The following is a 20385-nucleotide window of genomic DNA, read 5'->3' as shown; positions in this document are numbered from 1 at the left end:
AACCCGCGTCCTCTGACACTCAAACCTGGGCTCTTTCCACTAAGCCACGTTGCTTCTCTAGCCACTACACCATGATGGGGAGGGGGGAGGGGGCCCCCGGTCCTGCTTCCTTCCCCCCCACAAACGTTCCCCCGAGGCCGCAGCTCCCCGCCCGTGGTCCCACTGTCCTGGGTGTCGGGTGACCTGAGCTGAGGCCTCTGTATTTTTAACCCGCCGGACACCCGACGCCTCCAACGCCCGAAATCTGAGCAGCCGCCGGCCCGGACCCTTCCCCTCAACCCCTCCTCCACACCCCCCACGGACAGCACGGGGCAGGGTGGGGGGGTGCCGGCTGAGCGCCGGGGGTCCGGCGGCCCCCACCTGTTCCATTATTATATTGTCCGCTCCCGACCGCTTACCACAGTGCTCTGCACACAGTAAGCGCTCAATAAATACCACAGACGGACTGATTGCGGGATCAGGGCCACCTGTCCATCTCTTCCTTCCATCTTTTCATTCCTTTCTTCCCTCCTTCCTTCTGCGCCCCTTTCCTGCATTCTGGACCTTTCTCCCCATCTCTCCAACCCCATCTTGATGCTGAATTGTACTTTCCAAGCACTTAGTACAGTGCTCTGCACACAATAAGTGCTCAATAAAAACGACACTATTTTTTCACTAATAAGGAGATGCAGCAGGAGGGGTGAGGGTTAGATCTGGGGAAGAACAGACCGGGTTTGAAGAAGCAGAGACCCATACAGCGGGTGGGGGTGGAGGCGTTTGGGCCCAACGTTTTAGTGTCTGCGCTGATTGCGCCCCGCAGGGCTCACAGAGCCCCCCCCCCCGCCCCCAGAACCCAAAGACGGGGACCCTCGGCTCCTCTTCCTCCAGACTGGCTCTCAGTAGTACGTCTCTTTCTCCAGCCAGCCTGTGGGAGTGAGGGGAGCCTGGGGGTGAGCCGGGGAAAGGGATGGGAGTGGGGGGAAGGACCGTGCGGGGAGAGGACGGGTTTGGGGAGGGGGGCGGTCCTAGGGAGATGGTAGGGGGCGGGGAGACCACCCTCACCTCCGGGGTGGCGCCGCAGGATGAGCTTGCGGACCTCGTCGTAGATGAAGATGAGGAGGCTGTAGGGGAAGGCGCAGAACCACCACATGGCCCTGTTCGAGGTGGAAAAGAAAGTGGGGTTTGGGGGGTGGGACGAGGAGGGAAAGAGAGAGACACAGAGGGAAAGAGATCCAAGTTGCAAGAGAGACGAGCATAGAGATGAAGACAGGAAATCGAGAGAGGTCTAGAACCAGGACCCCTACTAAAGCCCTCTGGAAAATCACGTCTCTTCCAAGAAGCCTTCCCTCGCTAACCTTTCGTTTCCCCCGCCCATTCGCCCTCCCTTCTGCCTCACCTATGCACTGGGGTGTGCACCCCTAAGCACTTAAATATTCACCCCAGCCCCACAGCACTGATGTACACATCCTTATCAATCAATCGATGGTATTTTTTGAGCTCTTACAGAGTGCAGGGCACTGAACTAAGCACCTGGGAGAGGATAACACAACAGTTGGCTAGACATGCTCCCTACCCATAAGGAGTTTGCATTCTAGAGGGGGAGAAGTAATATCATATAAATCCGAAGATGATTACACTCTACAGGAATTTACTGTAATATCTGTCCTCCCGCACTAGACTGTGAGCTCCTGGGGGGCAGGGAACATGTCTACCAACTCTGTTGCATTGTCTCCTCGCCTTATCTTATTCTCAGGGTCGCTCCTGGAGAGTTGCCAGTACTCTACCAGTCTCGGCTATAGGAGGGAGGGTCAAGCAGAGGCATGCCCATTCCATTCCCAGCTTGGCCAGTGGCTAGCCAGTGGAAGACAATCTGCAACAAGTCAAAACTCACCCCTGTCAGGCAGCAGCGGCATGGGAGAGAGTCATTCATTCATTCATTCATTCAATAGTATTTATTGAGCGCTTACTATGTGCAGAGCACTGTTCTAAGCGCTTGGAATGAACAAGTCGGCAACAGATAGAGACAGTCCCTGCCGTTTGACGGGCTCACGGTCTAATCGGGGGAGACGGACAGACGAGAACGATGGCGATAAATAGAGTCGAGGGAAAGAACGTCTCGTAAAAACAATGGCGACTAAATAGAATCGAGGCGATGTACATTTCATTAACAAAATAAATAGGGTAATAAATATATACAGTTGAGCAGACGAGTACAGTGCTGAGGGGATGGGAAGGGAGAGGAGGAGGAGCAGAGGGAAATGGGGGGAAAAGAGGGTTAAGCTGCGGAGAGGTGAAGGGGGGGTGGTAGAGGGAGTAGAGGGAGAAGAGGAGCTCAGTCTGGGAAGGCCTCTTGGAGGAGGTGAGTTTTAAGTAGGGTTTTGAAGAGGGGTACGGCGCGGAAGGAGGCAATGTTAAACCACTTCCATATTTTTAACAAGAAAACCCTATGGATACAAAAAAAATCTAGGCAGAACGATTGCAGATAGAGAGCGTGGCGTTCTGGGAGAGATGTGTCCGTGGTGTCGCTATGGGCTGGAAACGACTCGACAGCATAAGACAAGACAAGTGGATGGAGAAAAGATAGAACTGGTTGACGGTTTTTTTCTCCTGGGATCGATAATCAATAATAAAGGAACGAGCAGTCAAAAAATACGTGGACGATTAATGTTAGGAAGAGCCCGGAAAAAGTCCTGAAAGGTGCTGATGTAACAATTGCCACAAAAATACAAACGGTCAATTCTATGGCATTTCCAGTGACGACGTACGGATCCGAAAGCTGGACAGTGAAAGAACAGGATAGAAAGAGCCTCGATTCTTTTGAAATGTGGTGTCAGAGAAGGCTTTTGCGAATCCCGTGGACAGCCCGAAAACCAAACAAATGGATTTTGGAACAAATTCAGCCCAAGTGGTCTTTGGAAGGCCAAACGACTCGACTTAGATTAGCTTATTTTGGACACATAATCGGTTGGACTGATTCTCTGGAGAAGACACTACGGCTGGGAAAAGTCCAGGGAAGAGGGAGACGGGCAGCTAGATGGACAGCGACCATGACGACGATAACGGAAGAACCGTTAGAAAGGTCACGGATGATGGCGGGAGATAGGACGCTCTGGAGAAAATACATCCATAGAGACGCTATGAATCGAAAATGACTCGACGGTGCTTGATAAGAAGGGCCTAGTAGAGTTTCCCCGCAAGGAGTAAGCGCTCAATAAATACCACTGATGATGACTAATTGGCTGTCCCCCCGGGGGGGGGGGCAGTTCACACATAGGTACACGCACTGATTTATACACGCACGTACATACGCAGCACACTGAGGTTCGATCTCTCAACCACCAGCACACGTGCCGTTTCGCTCCAAGGCTCCGCCCACCATAATAATTATGGTATTTGTTAAGCGTTTACTATATGCAGAGCACTGTTCTAAACTCTGGAGTAGATACAGGATAATCAGATTGTCCCACGTGGGGCTCACATTTTTTTAATCCCCATTTTTGCAGATGAGGAACTGAGGCACAGAGAAGTTAAGTGACTTGCCCAAGGTCACACAGCAGACAAGTGGCGGAGTCGAGATTAGAACCCACCACCCACCATGTGACACCACGCCCCCAAAAGCCCCGACCCCTCCAAGGCCCCGTCCTCACTTGAGCGGGAACATGCGCAGAGCCACGTCCGTGCCCGGGCAGTAGGACAAGAAGGCCGCCAGCGCCGTCTCCTCCAGCAGCCCGAAGATCAGGATCTTGTTCCTGGCAGGGAGAGAGACACCGGGGTCGACCTGGGGCGGAGGGGCCGGAGGGAGCCTTGGGGGGCGGCGGTCGGGCCCGGGGCGCGCTCACTTCATGCCCTGCCGGAAGACGGAGTTGCGTCGCGTTTTGCAGATGATGAGGTCGGCCCACTGGACGATCACGATGCTGGCGAAGAAAGCCGTGTGGCAGGTGAACTCCACCACCTTGCGCTGCTCGTACGTCTGAGGGGGGCAGTGGCTGGGGGTCAGAGGGAGGCAGACGGTCTACCCCACTCTTCCTGTCCCCTCCTCTGTGACCGCTCCCGCCCTTCTCCGTGAGAAGAGGGCTCACCGGACTCGCACTCACCCACTCCTGGCCGTAGCTGTCCTCCAGATCGTTCCGGGACCGGTCATCCCAGTCCAGCCGGATGCCCAGGAGCCGCGAAGGCAGGAAGCCGTTCTCCGCCAGGATCACGAAGTACGTGAAGAAGCCGCCCAGGGCCTGGATCATCCCTGCATTCGTTCATTCATTCATTGATTTAATCGTATTGATTGAGAGCTTACTGAGTGGACAGCACTGTACTTTGAGCTTGGAAAGTACAATTCAGCAGTAAAGAGAGTCCCTGCCCATACCAGCCTTACAGTCTAGAGGGGCGGGGGTGCGGAGCGCGGCAGGGGGAAGCCTGGGGGGCCTCCGGGGACTGGTGGGCCGAGGGAGGGTTCTCAGCTTCTCCCTGCGTGCCCCCTCCCAGCGGGCAGGGCAACCCGTCCCCCCTGCGCGGTGGCCCCCCGCCGGGAGATGCCCACCGATCTGCCCGTAGGCCATGCTGATCAGCCGCTCGTTCACCAGCTTGTCGGTCCGCGGGTTGCGCGGCTGCCGCTTCATGATGTCGCTCTCGGCCGCCTCGTAGGCCAGGGAGATGGCGGGGACCTGGCGGCGGGGGCTCGGCCGGTCAGCCGGGGTCGCCCCCTGCCCCCTGGCCCGCCCCCATCCTCCAGCGCCCCGCCCCTCACCATGTCGGTGCCCAGGTCGATGCAGAGGATGGTGACGGTGCCCAGCGGCAAGGGGATGTTGGCGATGATGAACAGCAGGAAGGGGGTGATCTCGGGGATGTTGCTGGTTAACGTGTAGGCGATGGATTTCTTCAGGTTGTCGAAGATCAGGCGGCCTGCCGAGGGAGGGGACCCAGTTGGTGGGGGGAGGGGGTGCGGCTGGACTCCTACCTCTCTCCGGCCCACTCCCCTGGTCCCGAACATATGGGCCCCGGCCCCCTGCCCGCTCACCCTCCTCGACGCCGGTGACGATGGAGGCGAAGTTGTCGTCCAACAGGATCATGTCGGCCGCCTGCTTGGACACGTCCGAGCCGGCGATGCCCATGGCGATGCCGATATCCGCTTTCTTGAGCGCCGGAGAGTCGTTCACCCCGTCGCCCGTCACCGCCACGATGGCGCCCTGTGGTGGGCAGGGGCAGGGGATCGATGGGGGGCTCACCGGGACGGTCCTGGAGCACCAAGGCAGACGGTCCTCTTCCTCCCCTCGACCCAGCTGATCCCATCTAGTCCGATCGCCCCCCTCCTGCTCCCTCATCACTGCCTGACCCCCAACGACGCCTCCATCCCTGTCTCTCAACCTCCCACTCAAGTCACACCCGTCTCTGAGGTTCCCGACATATTTCTGACGACTCCCTTCCTGGTGCTTTGACTCCCCCCATCCAAATCTGCCTCCTCTGCCTCTAGCCTCAAAACTCCACCTATCGCTGCCCCCCCTCCACCCACCTGTCTCTGACACCCCTCGACGATGATGAGTTTCTGCTGTGGGGACGTGCGGGCGAAGACGATCTCCGTGTGGTTCCGGAGAATCTCGTCCAGCTGTTCGGTGGACATGTCCTTCAGGTCCGAGCCGTGCACCACGCAAGCCTTCGCCTCCCTGCGGAGAGAGCGGAGCGATGGGGCGGGGAGGAGGCTGGACACATCCATAATTCCTCCCCCCCGCCCCCCACTTGTCTCTGCAGCTCCCCACAACACCCTAAAGTCCCCTGTGACTACTACTCTTCATAGTCTTCAGTGTTCAATTCCTCCCCAAAGCTAGAAAGATGACTTTTTTCCTCCCTAGTTTTCCTTGACCACGCAGTCGCCTTTGGTCCCACTCTCTCCTCCTTGGCTTCACCGACGGTTTTCTCCTGGTTTTCCTCACCTCTCCAGCCGCTTTTTCTCAGGTTCTTATGCTGGCTCCTCTTCTCCCCCACTTGGCCTGACTCTGAGGGCGGGGGTGCTCCCTCAAGGCTTTGTTCTGCGTCTCTTTCTATGCCCCACCTACACCCACTCCCTTGGAGAGCTCTCCCAACTCCAGGATTTCAATCAGGACTCGGGAATCTATCTCACTGGGCTCGACATGTTTCCCCAACCTACAGTCTTGCATTTCCTCTTGTCTGCAAGTTATCTTCAGATGGATACCCTACCGGCACCCTATGCTTATTACTCTATTATGGTATATTATTACTACAATAATAATAGTATTTGTGAAGCGCTCACTAGGTCCCAAGCCCTGTGCTAAGAGCTGGATAATCAGATCAGACACAGTTCAGTCAAAAACTGATCTCCTCATGTTCCCTCCTAATTCCTCTCCACCGAACTTTGCCACCCCAGTTAACCATTTCATCACCTGCTCTAAACGGAAAGCTCTCTGTGAGCGGGGAACGAGCCTATCAACTCTGTTATAAAATACTCTCCTAAGCACTGGTCCAGTGCTCTGTTCGGAGTAAGCAATCAATAAATATCAATAAGTAAGTAATCAATAAATATGATTGATCCTCCCTGCTTCCGAAGCCTGCAACCTCAGCATTACTATCGTGCCAATCAATCAATCAATCAATCAGTCGTATTTATTGAGAGCTTACTTTGCCCAGAGCACCGTATTAAGCGCTCGGGAGGGTACAGTATAACAATAAAACAGAGTTCGTTGACACTTTCCCCGCCCACAACGAGATTACAGTCCAGAGGGGGAGAGTCTTCTGAGGGACTTTCCCGAGAGTTTAGTACAGCGCCCTGCACAGAGTAGGCGCCAAATAAATAGTAGTCGTTGATAGATCGATTGATCCCTCAGTTCACCTACACAGGGGCTCACTCTCCCCACACCAGGCTGTCCTCCTTAGCTTCTGCAGACCTCCCTTTCCCCAAATCATGGGATATTTGCTGGTTTAGGACATCCTCATTAGACTGCAAGCTATCCAAGGGTAAGGGACTTTGCTATTTCCTTGTGCCTCTTCCACTCGGGTCTAGTCCAGCGCCCTGCCACCCTGGGCACTGCCCTCGTCTATAAACCCCCCACTTTTTATTAGTGTTTGCTAAGCGCTCACCATGGGCCAAGCACTGAACTAAGCGCTGGATTAGATCCAAGCGAATCAGGTTGGACACAGTCCCTATCCCACATGGGGCTCCCAGCCTCCACCCCCATTTTACCGAAGAGTTAACTGAGGCCCAGAAAAGTGACTTACCCAAGGTCACACAGGAGGAGGGTGGCGGAGTCGGGATTAGAACTCGGGTCTTTCTGCCTCCCAGACCCGAGCTCTTTCCACTAGGTCAAGCGTCTTCTCAGAGGCCAGCTGAGACTTTGCCCCAGAACTCTCTGCCCCTTGACGGTTGGACGGGGTGGGGGAAGGGAGGGGAGGGGGCAGATGGACGGGCCTCACCTGGGGTTGACCTGGCTGACGGGGATGTTGAGGCGGGCGGCGATGTCCTCCACCGTCTCGTTGCCCTCGGAGATGATGCCCACGCCCTTGGCGATGGCCGTGGCCGTGATGGGGTGGTCACCGGTCACCATGATCACCTGGCCAGGGGGTGGGGGGCAAGCCCTCAGGGTTCGGGAGCTGGGAGGGGAGGTCTTGGGGGGACGGGGAGGAGGAGAAGGAGGGGGGCCCCACCTTGATGCCCGCGCTGCGGCACTTGCCCACGGCGTCGGGCACGGCGGCCCTTGGAGGGTCGATCAAGGACATGAGCCCCACGAAGCACAGCTTGTCCGTGGGGAAGTTCACCTCGTCCGTGTCGAATTTGAAGCCGCGCGGGAATTTCCCGGCCGGCAGGTTCAGGTGGCAGAACCCTGAGCGTTGCGGGCGAGGAGGAGGAGGAGGTGGAGAAGGGGGAAGAGGTAGAGGAGGGGGAGGAGGAAGAAGAGGAGGGAGAGGAGGAGGGAGAGGAGGAGGCCGGGCAGGGGTGTGAGGGCGCCATCCCGGCTCCGCCACCCTCCGACAGGTCACCCCGCCCCGGGGGGACCCCCAGACCCGCCGGACCCTTCTCTCGTCCCACCCCTCACCGAGCACGCGCTCCCCCAGCCCCCCGAGCTCCATGTAGGCGTTCTGGAAGGCGTCCTGCATCTCCTTGCTGAGCGGCAGCTCCTTGCCCTGCAGCAGGATGGTGGAGCAGCGGTCGAGGATGCGCTCCGGAGCCCCTTTCATCAGCAGCACGTGGCTCTGGGGACTGTCCTCCCGCTCGTGGATGGACAGCTGTGAAGGGCGGGGAGGGGAGGGGAGGCAGGCCCCGGTCAGAGAAAAGGGTCTGCAGTGGGGGAGGACGGGGCCCCGCAGAGCCGCTCTGTCCCCGGGATCAGCCGGAAGGAGCCGAGGGAGGAGGCAGACACGATGGGAAGGGTAAATCCCGGGGGGCTTCGTGGAGGCGGCTGGCCTGTGTGGAGACCCTAAGATCCCCCTTCAGCTCGCGCCTACCAACTCTGCTAGATGGGACTCTCCCAAGCGCTTCGTACAGTGTCCTGCACCCAGTAAGCGCGCAACGAATACCCTGGATTGATGGAGACGATTTGGGCCCTGGGAGGAGGGACGGGGCGCCCCCGGGACCCCCCGCCCTTCCCCCCGGGGCCCCTCCCGGCCTCCCCGAACCTGGTACTTGTTCGTGGAGTTGAAGGGGATCTCGGCCACCTGGGGGTTCTTGACCCGCATCGCCTGCACCGACCCGCACGACAGCTCGATGCACTTGAGCAGGGCCGACTCCGAGGCGTCGCCCGCCGTGTCCCGCTGTCGGGTGGGGGGAGCCGCTCAGAGACCCCGCCCCGGGAGCAGAAGGAACCCACGGGACCGGGACAGGGGGACCCGGGGAGGGAGACCCCGAGGGAGGAGGGCACGGTAGGGTCCTCCTCGGCAGGGGCCCTCTCTTCCCCTTCATTCATTCCATCGCATTTACTAAGTGCTTATTGTGTGCAGGGCACTGTACTAGGCGCTCGGGAAAGTACAATACATTTCGGCACCTGACACCCAACAGGCGTCCCCAGACTGTTCATTCATTCAATCAATCGTATTTAGTGAGCGCTTACTGTGGGCAGAGCACTGTCCCACGCGTCTGGAAAGTACAATATAGAAATAAAGAGAGACAATCCCTGCCCACAACGGGCTTACAGTCCAGAGCGGGGGAGACAGACATCAAAACAAGTCAACAGGCATCAACACAGACTAACGATATTGATGATGTTCATGATGATGATGATGGGGGGTGGGGTCATCTTAGGGGAACCGGGGGTAGGGAGAGGCTTCGGGGTGCAGGCCCGTCCCTTCCCCCACGATGCCCCCGCTCCCTCCGGCCCCTCCCCCGGGCCCACCTTGGACACGGAGATGCCCTCCTGTCCGGCCTTGAAGACGGCGTGGTTACAGAGTCCGGCGATGCGGGCCAGGGCGGCCCAGGTCGGGGACCGTTTGTCAAACGTGGCGCCTGTGGGGGGTGGGGGGTCGGGGGGTCGGGGTTGCGGGCTACCCTCAGTGAGCCGGAGAGCCCCCGGATCCACCCCTTGAGTTGATCCTTCTGGCCCTCGGTCCCCTCCCCTTCGCCCCCTCCCCCCGCCCCCAGCGCCCCGCTGACCGGACTGGTCCTCGGCCCCCTCCCCCCGGGGGATCCCCTCCTGACCGGACTGATCCTCGGTGGTGTCCGCTTTGTGGATCTGGTTGTCGAACCACATGTGGGCCACGGTCATGCGGTTCTGAGTGAGGGTGCCGGTCTTGTCGGAGCAGATGGTGGACGTGGAGCCCAGCGTCTCCACCGCCTCCAGGTTCTTCACCAGACAGTTCTTGCGGGCCATGCGCTTGGCCGTCAGGGTCAGACACACCTGGGGGAGCGGGGGGCGAGGGGCACGGGGTCACCCCCTCCTCAGTCAGCCGGGGAGGGGTTTCGGGGGGTCGGAGGGGGAGGGGAGGACTCACGGTGACGGTGGCCAGCAGCCCCTCGGGCACGTTGGCCACGATGATGCCGATGAGGAAGATGACGGCCTCCAGCCAGGTGTAGCCCAGGATCAGAGACAGGACGAAGAAGGAGACGCCCAGGAAGACGGCCACGCCCGTGATGATGTGGATGAAGTGTTCGATCTCCACGGCGATGGGCGTGAGCCCCACCTCCAGCCCCGAAGCCAGCGAGGCGATCCGGCCCATCACCGTCCGGTCGCCCGTGGCGATCACGATGCCCCGGGCCTTGCCTGCGGGGCGACGGTGAAGGTCATCGGGCGCATCCCCCTGTCTCCGGGCCCCAGGCTCCCCTCAGCCAGGCGGGTTGGGGAGGCGGTCGAACCGACAGGGCAGAGGGTCGGTCCTGGGACAGAGGCGGGGTGGTGGGGCTGGTGGTGCGGGTAGTTAGTAGCGGACAGTGCCACTGTCCCCTGACCACCTGGACGGTCCGTCAGCGATTTCCAGCCCACTCTTCACTCGCAGGGAACGCCCCCCGCTTCTCCTCCAGCCTCCCCTGTCAGCTCGTTGTGGGCAGGGAATGTGTCCGTTTATTGTTCCATTATACTCTCCCAAACGTTGAGTACAGTGCTCTGCACATAGTAAGCGCTCAATAAATACTATGGAGCGATTGTCCGGGACGGGCCCCTCCCCGATGCCCCGGGTGGTCGGTGGCGCCCCCTTCCCCTCTTCCTCTTCCCTCGTCCTCTACCCCGGCCGAGCCCTGCCTGCCCCCTGGTGGCGGGCAGGATCTAGTACAGAGCCCTCCCTCTGGCCCGGGCCCAGCCTGCCCCCTGGTGGCGGGGGTGGGCCTGGCCCGGAGGCCTCGGCCTCCTCGTCGTCCCCAGCTTCGGTCCCCCGGTCAGGGGCCGCCCGGCCTGGGCCCCCTCGGCCGTCAGGGCGGGAGGTCCCGCTGCGGGGCCCCGGGGCCCGGGGGGGTCCGGGGGGGTCCGGAGGGGTCCCGGGCGGCGCCCACCTTCCACGCAGTTGGTGGAAAAGAAGCAGATGTTGCGCGTCTCCAGCGGGTTGTCGTGGGTGAAGTCGGGGGAGCGGGTCTGCGGCTCCGACTCGCCCGTCAGCGAAGAGTTATCCACCTGGGCCCGGGGCCCAACAAGGCCGGGCCGGGGGCGAAGATGGTCGAGGCCCCTCGTCAGCCTCCTCGCCCACACCTCACACCCTCCCGTTGCCACACGCCGGCCCCTCACACCTTCCCTCAGGCACACACCGACACCTCACACCCACCCGTTGCCACACCACGGCCCCTCACACCTTTCCTCAGGCACACACCGACACCTCACACCCTCCCATTGCCACACAACAGTTCACACCTTCCGTCAGGCTCACACCGACACCTCACCCCCCCCCCCCCCCCCCCCCCCGACACCCCCTCACCTCACACCCTCCTGTTGCCACAGCTGACCCCTCACACCTTCCGTCAGGCACACATCACACCTCACACCCTCCCATTGTCACACCACACTTTACGCCTTCCCTCAGGCACACATTGACACTTCACACCCTCCCACAGACACACCCTCACCTCACACCGTCCCATTGCCACACACTGACACCTCACACCTTCCCCCATACGTGGACACCTCCCCCCCCAACAGCGACACCTCCCAACCTCCCACAGGCACATCCACACCTCACACCCTTCCATTGCCATGCAGTAACACTTCACATCTTTTTTCGACACACCAACACCTCGCACCTTCCCTCAGACACAAACCGACACCTCCTACCCTCCCACAGGTACACACCGACACTACACAGTCACACACTAACACTACACACAGACACACACCTTCACCTCATACAGCCATACACTGACACTACACAAAGACACGCCTCGTCACTACATACAGACGCACATCAACACTCACACCGACCCACATGGACACTCACACCCACTCATACTACACACAGATATACACCGACACAACATACAAACACCAGTACTACCTCCAGAGGCATACTGACACACACCGATCCACATAAACACACACCGACCTACACTACACACAGACACAAACACCAACACGACACAGAGACACACACTGTGGCTATACCCATAAACACGCAAGGATACCTTACATCTTTCCACGGACACCCCCTCAGGCACAGCACAAACATAGACATACACATCCTGCTGCTCCCCTCCCTTTTTTAACTTTGCCCCATTTTCCCCCTCACTTCCTGAGCTTGGATGGCAGGTGTGAGAAAGTCACAACTAATATGTGTTTGAAGCTGAGGCAGAGTGTCAGTTTAGGGACAATGATTATGCAGCTCACAGTAACCCTAAACCTAAGTCTAGCAGTGTGTCTGGGGAATAATTAATTAACTATAATTATTATCATCTCTGTTAGGTATTTATTAAGCACCAAACCCTGCTCTAAACACTGGGGTAGATACCGGTTAATCACTTCAGATGCAGTTTCTGCCCCACACGGGTTTCATAGCCTAAGCAGCGTGGCCTAATGGAAAGAGCATGGGCCTGGGAGTCAGAGGTCCTGGGTTCTAATCCTGGCTCTGTCACTTGCATGCTCTGTGACCTTGGACAAGTCGCTTCACTTTTCTGGGCCTCCGTTACCTCATCTGTAAAATGGGGAATAAATCCTACTCCTTCCTACTTAAACCGTGAGCCCATGTGGGACAGGGACTGTGTCCAATCTGACTAACTTGTATCAACCCCAGTGCTTAGAACGATGCTTGCCACATAGTAAATGTTTAACAGGTACCATAATTATTATAAATCAGAGGAGGAACAGACACTCAATCCCCACTTTACAGATGTGGAAACTGAGGCGCAGATTAACTGAAGCGACTTGCCCAAGATCACACAGCAGGCAAGTGGCGGAGCCGGAATTCGAACCCAGGTGTCCGACTCCCAGGCCCGGGCTCTTGCCACTAGGCTGCCTTGGAAGCACCGCCTGGGGGCCAAACAGTCCATACGCTTACACACGCCTCCACACAACTACACAAGGATACCACACGCTCACGCACAGACTCCCGCCGCCTCGGGCACCAAGATGGGCCAACGCAAACAGACGCAAAAACGAATCCACATCACGTCGGGCCCAGGCAGAGACACACAGCAACACATCCTCCACACACAGCCACTCACCGCCCTGAATGTGCACACACTCGTGCAGATTCACCGGGTACAGACCCATCCGCTCACGTCTTCCCTCCCAGATTCGCATCCAAGTAAACAAACCCATCTTCCCGATCCCCACAAATTTGCCTGGATTTGCCCCACATGAGGGGCCCCCTCCCAATTACAAACACCCCCATTCCTTGTGGCCACCCTGACCTCCGCTCCCCTCCAGGTCTCAGTCATATTCTCTCTGGGGCGTGAGAGAGAAAGTCCATCCACTCCAACCTCTCCCTCCCACATTGTGGACCCACCCGGATCTGCCTGAGCCCCTTCCCCCCACCAAAACCTTTCCTGAGATTCGGGGTGGAGGAGGGGCTGAGCACCATCACCTTGCAGCCGTGGGAAGAGATAATGCGTAGGTCTGCGGGGACCCGGTCTCCCCCCTTCACCTCCACCAGGTCTCCCACCACCAAGTCCTCCGCGTTGATGTGCATCTTTTCTCCCTCGCGCACCACCAGGGCTTGCTGCGGGCGGGGTGAGGGTTGGGGGGAGAGGGTAGACACCATGAGTGTTACTGATAGTGACCTCCCCCCCTTCCTCCATCTCATCATCATCATCATCGTCACCACTATCAGGCATAGTATTTGTTAAGCCCTTACTGTGTGTCGTGCGTCAAGCACTGTTCTAAGGTCTGGGCTGGATGCAAGATTATCAGGCTGGACACAGTCTCTGGCCCACATGGGGCTCACAGTCTAAGTCTTGCCTTGTCTCATGCTGTCGAATCGTCTCCGACCCTAAGTAGGAGTGAATAATAGTAATGATAATAATAATAATAATAATGATGATATCCGTTAAGGGCTTCGTCTGAGTCAAGGACCGTTCTAAATCCTGGGATAGATGCAAGTTAATCAGGCCAGACACCGTCTCTGTGTCAGACGGGGCTCACAGTCTAAGTAGGAGGGAGAACAGGTTTCGAGAGTACGTACTGTACTCTCCCAAGCACTGAGTACAGTGCTCGGCACGTAGTAAATGCTCAATAAATAGCACCGATTGATTGAATCCCCATTTTACAGTTGAGGAAACTGAGGCCGAGGAAGCGAAGCGACTCGGCCAAGGTCACGCGGCAGACAAGTGGCGGAGCCAGGATTAGAACCTTTGAGTCCCAGGCCGGGGCTGTTTCCACTAGGCCACGCTGCTTCCCTCATTCCCACCCTCCCCCGGCCCCTACCTGCGGCACCATTTTCTTGAAGGAATCCATGATCTTGGAGCTCTTGGCCTCTTGATAGTAGGAGAAGCAGCTGGTGATGAAGACCACGGCCGCCAAGACCACCCCCAGGTACAGCTTTGTGGGGGAAGGGGGAGGTTAGCGGGAGTGGGAAAACAGGGGACAAATCAGTGCTTGTTGGGGGGCGGGAAACTGAGTGGGGGAAGCCAGGATCCGCCGAGAGGCCGGGGTGAAGGAGTTGGGAGCGTCGTGGTGGGTGAGGAGGAGGGGACCCCGTGGGTGGGGGTGGGAGAGGGCGGCCCCCCCCAACCTCTGCCCCGCATCCTCACCCCCAGCCCAGGGCTCACGTTGTCTTTGGAAGGTTCTTCCTCCATGGCGGCCTGGATGCCGTAGGCCAAGAAGCAGAGCAGCGCCCCGATCCAGAGCAGGATGGAGAAGCCGCCGAAGAGCTGGCGGCAGAATTTCACCCACTCCGGGGTGGTGGGCGGCGGGGTCAGTGCGTTCGGGCCATCCCGGGCCAGGATCTTCTGGGCCTGCTGGCTGCTGAGCCCCTGGGAAGCGGGTTGAGGAGGTCAGTGGGGGGGTGTGTGGGAGGACTGGGGAGGTGTGCTAGGGGGCAGGAAAGGAGCTTTTCCACGGTGACCCCACCTCCCACCAACCACTGCAGAGACGGATGGATGGACGGATGGCAGGAGGGGGCAGGGAGGGGGCAGGGAGGGGAAAGGTACACCCACAGGGGGACCTTCCCTCAGAGGCGAAGAAGGGCAGAAGATTTCAGGCGGGGCTCCCCTATAACAATCATAACAACGTTAATAATAACTTTGTGTTTTTAAAACTGACAATTATGGGTCAAGCGCCGGAGTAGGTATAATGTTAATGATAATAATATTGAGAATAATTGTGGTGTCTTTAAATTGCCAACTATATGCCAAGCGCTGGGGTAGATACGATAATAATAATAACTGATAATCATGATACTGTGGTATTTGTTAAGCATTTACTATGTGCCAAGCACTGTACTAAGTACTGGGGTAAACAAGAGGTAATTGAGGTCATTAGTATTATTATTATTACTATTAATATTATTAATTATAATACTATTTTAAAGTGCCAATTATGTGCCAAGCACTGGGGTAGATAATAACACTAGTAAAATTTGTTAAGGGCTTAATATGTGCCAAGCACTGTACTAAGCCCTGGGGTTGATACAAGATATTCAGGTCCCACATAGAGCTCACAGTCAAAGTAGGAGGGAAAACAGGTATTGAATCCCCATTTTGCAGACCAAGCCCTCCTTCCCCTTCTCCCACTCTCTCCTGTGCCGTTCTTACTTGCTCCTTCATTCATCCTCCCTCTCACCCCCACAGCACGTATGTATAAATCTGTATATATCTGTATTTATTTATTTATTTATTTATTTATTTATTTATTTATTTATTTATTTATTTATTTATATTAATATCGGTCTCCCCCTCCAGACTGTGAGCTTGTTGTGGGGAGGAATGTGTCTGTTGTTATATTGTACTCTCCCAAGTGCTTAGTTTAATGCTTTGCACACAGTAAGCGCTCAGTAAATACAATTGAATGAATGAAGATCAGGGAACTGAGGATCAGAGAAGTTAGGTGACTTAATTTAAGGTTATACAGCAGGTATATGGCAGGGCCGGGATTAAAACCCAGGTCCTTGGACTCCCAGGCCCACGTTCTCTCCACTAGGCCACACTGCTCCTCACTGTCCAATACAATCGGGTTGGACACGGTCCCTTGTCCCACATGGGACTCACAGTCTAGTGGGAAGGGAGAACGGGGATTTTATCCCCAATTATGCCTCTAGACTACAAGCTCGTCATGGGCAGGAAATATGCCTGTTTATTGCTATATTGTACTCTCCCAAGTGCTTAGAGCAGTGCTTTGCACACTGTAACCGCTCAATAAAAACAATGGAATGAATATTACAGATCATGAAACCAAGGCCCAGAGCAGTTAAGTGACTTGCCCCCAATCACCCAGCAGGCAAGCAGCTCAGCTGAGATTATTCATTCATTCATTCATTTGTATTTATTGAGCACTTATTGTGTGCAGAGCACTGTATTAAGTGCTTGGAAAGTACAATACAGCAATAGAGACCATCCCTGCCCACAACAGGCTTACAGTTTAGAGAGGGGGAGACAGAAAAACAAGTAAACAGACATCAGTATAAATAAGTAGAATTATAGATATATACATAAGTGCTGTGGGGCAGGGGGGAAACAAAGGGAGCGAGTCAAGGTGACGTGGAAGGAGGGGAAGCTAAGGAAAAGGGGGCTTAGTCTGGGAAGGCCTCTAGGTAGAGGTGAGCCTTCAGTAAGGCTTTGAAGGGGGAAGAGTAATTGTTTGGCAGATTTGAGGAGGTAGGGCGTTCCAGGCCAGAGATAGGATGTGTGCCAGGTGTCGCTGGCGAGACAGGCGAGATGGAGGCACATTGAGAAGGTTAGCCCCAGAGGAGCTGAGATTAGATCCTGGGTTTCTTGACTCCCACTTTCTACTAAGCTGCTGACCCCTTTCCCCCTGAGAGAGAGACCCCCCGCTCCTCAACTCACCTTGGTCAGATCCACCTGATACTTCATGCTCAAGTCTTCCAGGGACAGCTTGTGATCTTCCTGGGGGAGAGGAGGGATGGGGCGGTGGAAGGGTTGTGAGGGAGATGGAGCTGAGAGGAGGGGCCTGGGTGAGGAAAGTGGGGGGCCTCTCCCAGAAAGGGTGAGGATCTGTAGCAAGCTTGTCCCAGCCGCTTGAGAGAGGGTCCGGGGTCCCAAGCTAGGGGAGTGGGGGGCTGGGGAGATGGTGGAGGAGGCCTGAGATTCCCAGAGGTTCTCACCAAGGCCACCTCTTTCTTCAGCTCATCCAGTTCCTGGTCCTTCTGCTTCTTCTTGCCACCACTATCCTGGTTGGGGCTGGCAGGCTGGGGCTCTGCCCTCTGACGTTTCCGCCTCAACACCATCGTCCCGGGGCTCGGGGGCTGGGGGTTTGGAAGGAGACCCGGCCGGGAGGATGGGGAAAACTGGCTTAGGGGGTGAGCCGGCTGAGGGGAGATAGGAGGTCAGGTTTCTGGGGTCAGGCCCTAGCGTCGGGGGGGAGCAGGGGGTTGATCTGTCCAGTGACAGTGGCAGCCGGGCGACAGGGAGTGCTGGGGGCAGGGGCTGATGGGAGTTCTGCTCCCTGCCTTCTATAGACCCTGTGGTTGCCATGGTTACTGCCGAACTCAGGCCTGGCTGGGCCTCACTAGGCCTCTCAGAGCTTCTAGGCCACACCAGGCTTTACTAGGCCTCACTAGGCCTCACCATTCATTCATTCAATCGTATTTATTGAGCTCTCACTGTGTGCAGAGCACTGTACTAACCCCTTGGAAAGTACAGTTTGGCAACCAATAGAGACAATCCCAACCCAACAATGGGTGCGCAGTCTAGAAGAGGGGAGACAGACATCAAAACAAGAAAACAGGCATCAATAGCATCAATATAAATAAATAGAATTATAGATAGATAATTGTGGTATTTTTTAGGCACTTACTATGTGCCAAGCACTGTTCTAAGCACTGCGATAGATACCAGGTAATCAGGTTGTCCCATGTGGGGCTCACTGTAAAATCCCCATTTTACAGATGAGGTAACTGAGGCACAGAAAAGTTCAGCAACTTGCTCATAGTCACACAGCTGATAAGTGACGGGGTAGGGATTAGAACCCACGACCTCTGACTCCCAAGCCTGGGTTCTTGCCACTAAGCCACGCTGCTTCTCACTAGGCCAACCTAGGCCATGCTAAGCTTTTCTAGGCCTCACTAAACCTCGCTAAGCTGTGCTAGGCCTCACTGGGTCTCGCTAAGTCTCACTAGACTGCCCTAGGTCTCCCTGAGCCTCATTAGGTTTCATTAAGACTGTAAACCCTTCACTGGGCAGGGATTGTCTCTATGTGTTGCCGAACTGTACATTCCAAGTGCTTAGTACAGTGCTCTGCACATAGCAAGTGCTCATTAAATACTACTGAATGAATGAATTAAGCCCCACTATATCTCAGTGAACCACCCTGGGGGCTCCCGGAATAGCCGGGACTAAGTCGTGGGGCTAGGGCTGGGGCTGGAATTTTGGGGGATGGAGAACTGCTTCCTCCTCCCTCCCCAGAGCCCCTTCCACAAACCTCAGTTCTCCCTGAGCTCACTCTCGCAGGGGGCGGGTGAGAAAAAAGCGGGGGCTGAAGGTGCGAGAGGAGCAGAGCCTGAATATGTCTGGTAGGCCTTTGCTGATTTGTATTTTGGCGTGCATATAGTGGGTGTTCATGTCTGTGTGTGTGTCTTGCCTGGGTGAGTATATGTCTGCTAATTCTGTTGCTCTGGACTCTCCCAAGTGCTTAGTACAGGCATTCCCCTGTATCTACCCCAGCGCTTAGAACAGTGCTCTGCACGTAGTAAGCGTTTAACAAATACCAACATTATTATTACATGCTCCGCACGCAGTAAGCACTCAGTAAATACCATTGATTGATGTGTGTGAATGCGTGGGTCTGCATGTGTAAACTTTTTGAGACCAAGCAACATCTGTTTTATTTGTGTTGTATTCTCCAAGTGTTTCATGGAGTCCATTGCACTCAGCAGGTTCCCAGGAAAGAACACTGATTGATTGACTGATTGATTGATTAATTGATATGTAGACGGGTCAGTGCACACAGAAAACACCCTGCACACTGCTGCGGAAGGTGTCAGACACAGTGCTCTGACCACAGGAGTTGTTCAGGTCAGCACTTTGCCCGCTGTAGGTGCCTAGTACAGTGTCCCAAACATAGTAGATGTCAATAAATCCTGAGAGGATGTTGATATTGTTGATGGTGATGATGAATGGTGACTTTCCACTGTGTAAGTGCCATGAAGGGTGAAAATTGGAGAAGCGGAATGGCATAGTGGATAGAGCGTGGGCCTTGGGAGTCACAAGGTCATGGGTTCTAATCCCTGCTCTGCCACTTGTCTTCTGCGGGACCTTGGCCAAGTCACTTCACTTCTCTATGACTCAGTTAGCTCATCTATAAAACAGGGATTGAGACAGTGAATCTCATTTGGGACAGGGACTGTATCCAACCCAATTTGTTTGTACCCACCCCAGCGCTTAGTAAGTACATAGTAAGCTCTTAATAAATACCATTATTATTATTATTATGATTGCTTAATTGATCGATTAGGTCTAGGATGAGTTTCTTGTGTGAGAAACTCCATCCCAGCTTTAACTCCTCTAATGCCAACCTACTCACTGGTACCTTGTTCTCGCCTATCTCAACACTGATCGCTCGCCCACGTCCTGCCTCCGGCCTGGAACGCCCTCCCTCTTATCCGACAGACGATCACTCTCCCCACTTTCAAAGCCTTAATAAAAGCACTTCTCCTCCAAGAGACCTTTCCCAACTAAGGCCTCATTTCCTCTTCTCCCACTCCCTCTAGCCTTGCACTCGGATTTGCACCCTTTAATCGTCCTACTGTCAGCCCCACAGTACTTATGTACATATCCGTCATTTATTTATTTATACTAATGTCTGTCTCCCTCTCTAGACTTTAAACTCCTGTGGGCAGGGAGTTAGGTCTATCAACTCTGCTATACTGTACTCTCCCAAGTGCTTAGTATAGAGTTCCTCGCATAGTAAGTGCTCAGTGAATTCATTCATTTAATCATTCATTCATTGATTCCTGGCTGAGGGAAGAGGGGCGGTGTCAGCAGAAGGTCATTCTGTCTGACCCTCTGCCTCCATGCAGGTAACTGATCCATCTAGTTTGGAGTGGGGAGGTTAAGGATAAGGCTGGACAAGGATCCTTGACGATCGATTTGTCCCCTGGGCTCCATCCCTGCCTCCTCGTGAGGCCACCGGCCAGACTGACCCTTCTCCCTCCTCTACCTCAGTTTCCCTTCTGGATCCATGCCCTTCCCTGCTCCTTCTCCACACCCAACTCCCAGAGGTTGAGTTGGACTGATTTTTATTTTAAAACTCCAAGTTGTTTTGAGTTCTCTGATCAGGGGGTTGCCTCTCCCTCTCTTCCAGCCTCAGTTTCCCTATTGAGAAGGGGCTAGGTTCCACAAGCCCCCCTCCCCACCCCCCGGTCTCCTGTAGAGGAAAAAGAAGAGAAGCA

At 55.7% G+C, this 20385-nt stretch overlaps 1 protein-coding gene and 1 non-coding gene across 3 annotated transcripts; one reads left to right on the top strand and one right to left on the bottom strand.

The window, feature by feature from the left end:
- Positions 1–741: 741 nt before the first annotated feature.
- LOC103166927 (sodium/potassium-transporting ATPase subunit alpha-2-like) lies at positions 742–17431 on the bottom strand. Of its 2 annotated transcripts, XM_029056004.2 has the most exons (22): positions 17101–17431; positions 16823–16882; positions 14591–14794; positions 14247–14360; positions 13408–13542; positions 10895–11012; positions 9904–10172; positions 9611–9809; positions 9309–9418; positions 8596–8730; positions 8016–8205; positions 7627–7802; positions 7396–7532; positions 5483–5633; positions 4991–5159; positions 4721–4875; positions 4514–4637; positions 4074–4219; positions 3819–3949; positions 3627–3728; positions 1042–1133; positions 742–904 (listed from the first exon to the last, which is right to left on the bottom strand). In XM_029056004.2, exons 1-22 carry the CDS (start codon positions 17221–17223, stop codon positions 876–878), a joined length of 3069 nt encoding a protein of 1022 aa, XP_028911837.1. In that variant the 5' UTR covers positions 17224–17431; the 3' UTR covers positions 742–875. The 2 variants fall into 2 exon arrangements, with proteins under 2 accessions (XP_028911837.1, XP_028911838.1); XM_029056005.2 differs by lacking the exon at positions 16823–16882.
- On the top strand, positions 1723–1860 carry LOC114808440. The gene has a single exon (XR_003756288.1). It is a non-coding gene; the product is annotated as a small nucleolar RNA SNORA7 (small nucleolar RNA).
- Positions 17432–20385: the final 2954 nt, after the last annotated feature.

The sequence above is a fragment of the Ornithorhynchus anatinus genome, chromosome X5 (genome assembly GCF_004115215.2).
Source record: "Ornithorhynchus anatinus isolate Pmale09 chromosome X5, mOrnAna1.pri.v4, whole genome shotgun sequence".
NCBI classification, from domain to species: Eukaryota; Metazoa; Chordata; class Mammalia; order Monotremata; family Ornithorhynchidae; genus Ornithorhynchus; species Ornithorhynchus anatinus.
This window is presented reverse-complemented; position numbering and strand designations above follow the sequence as displayed.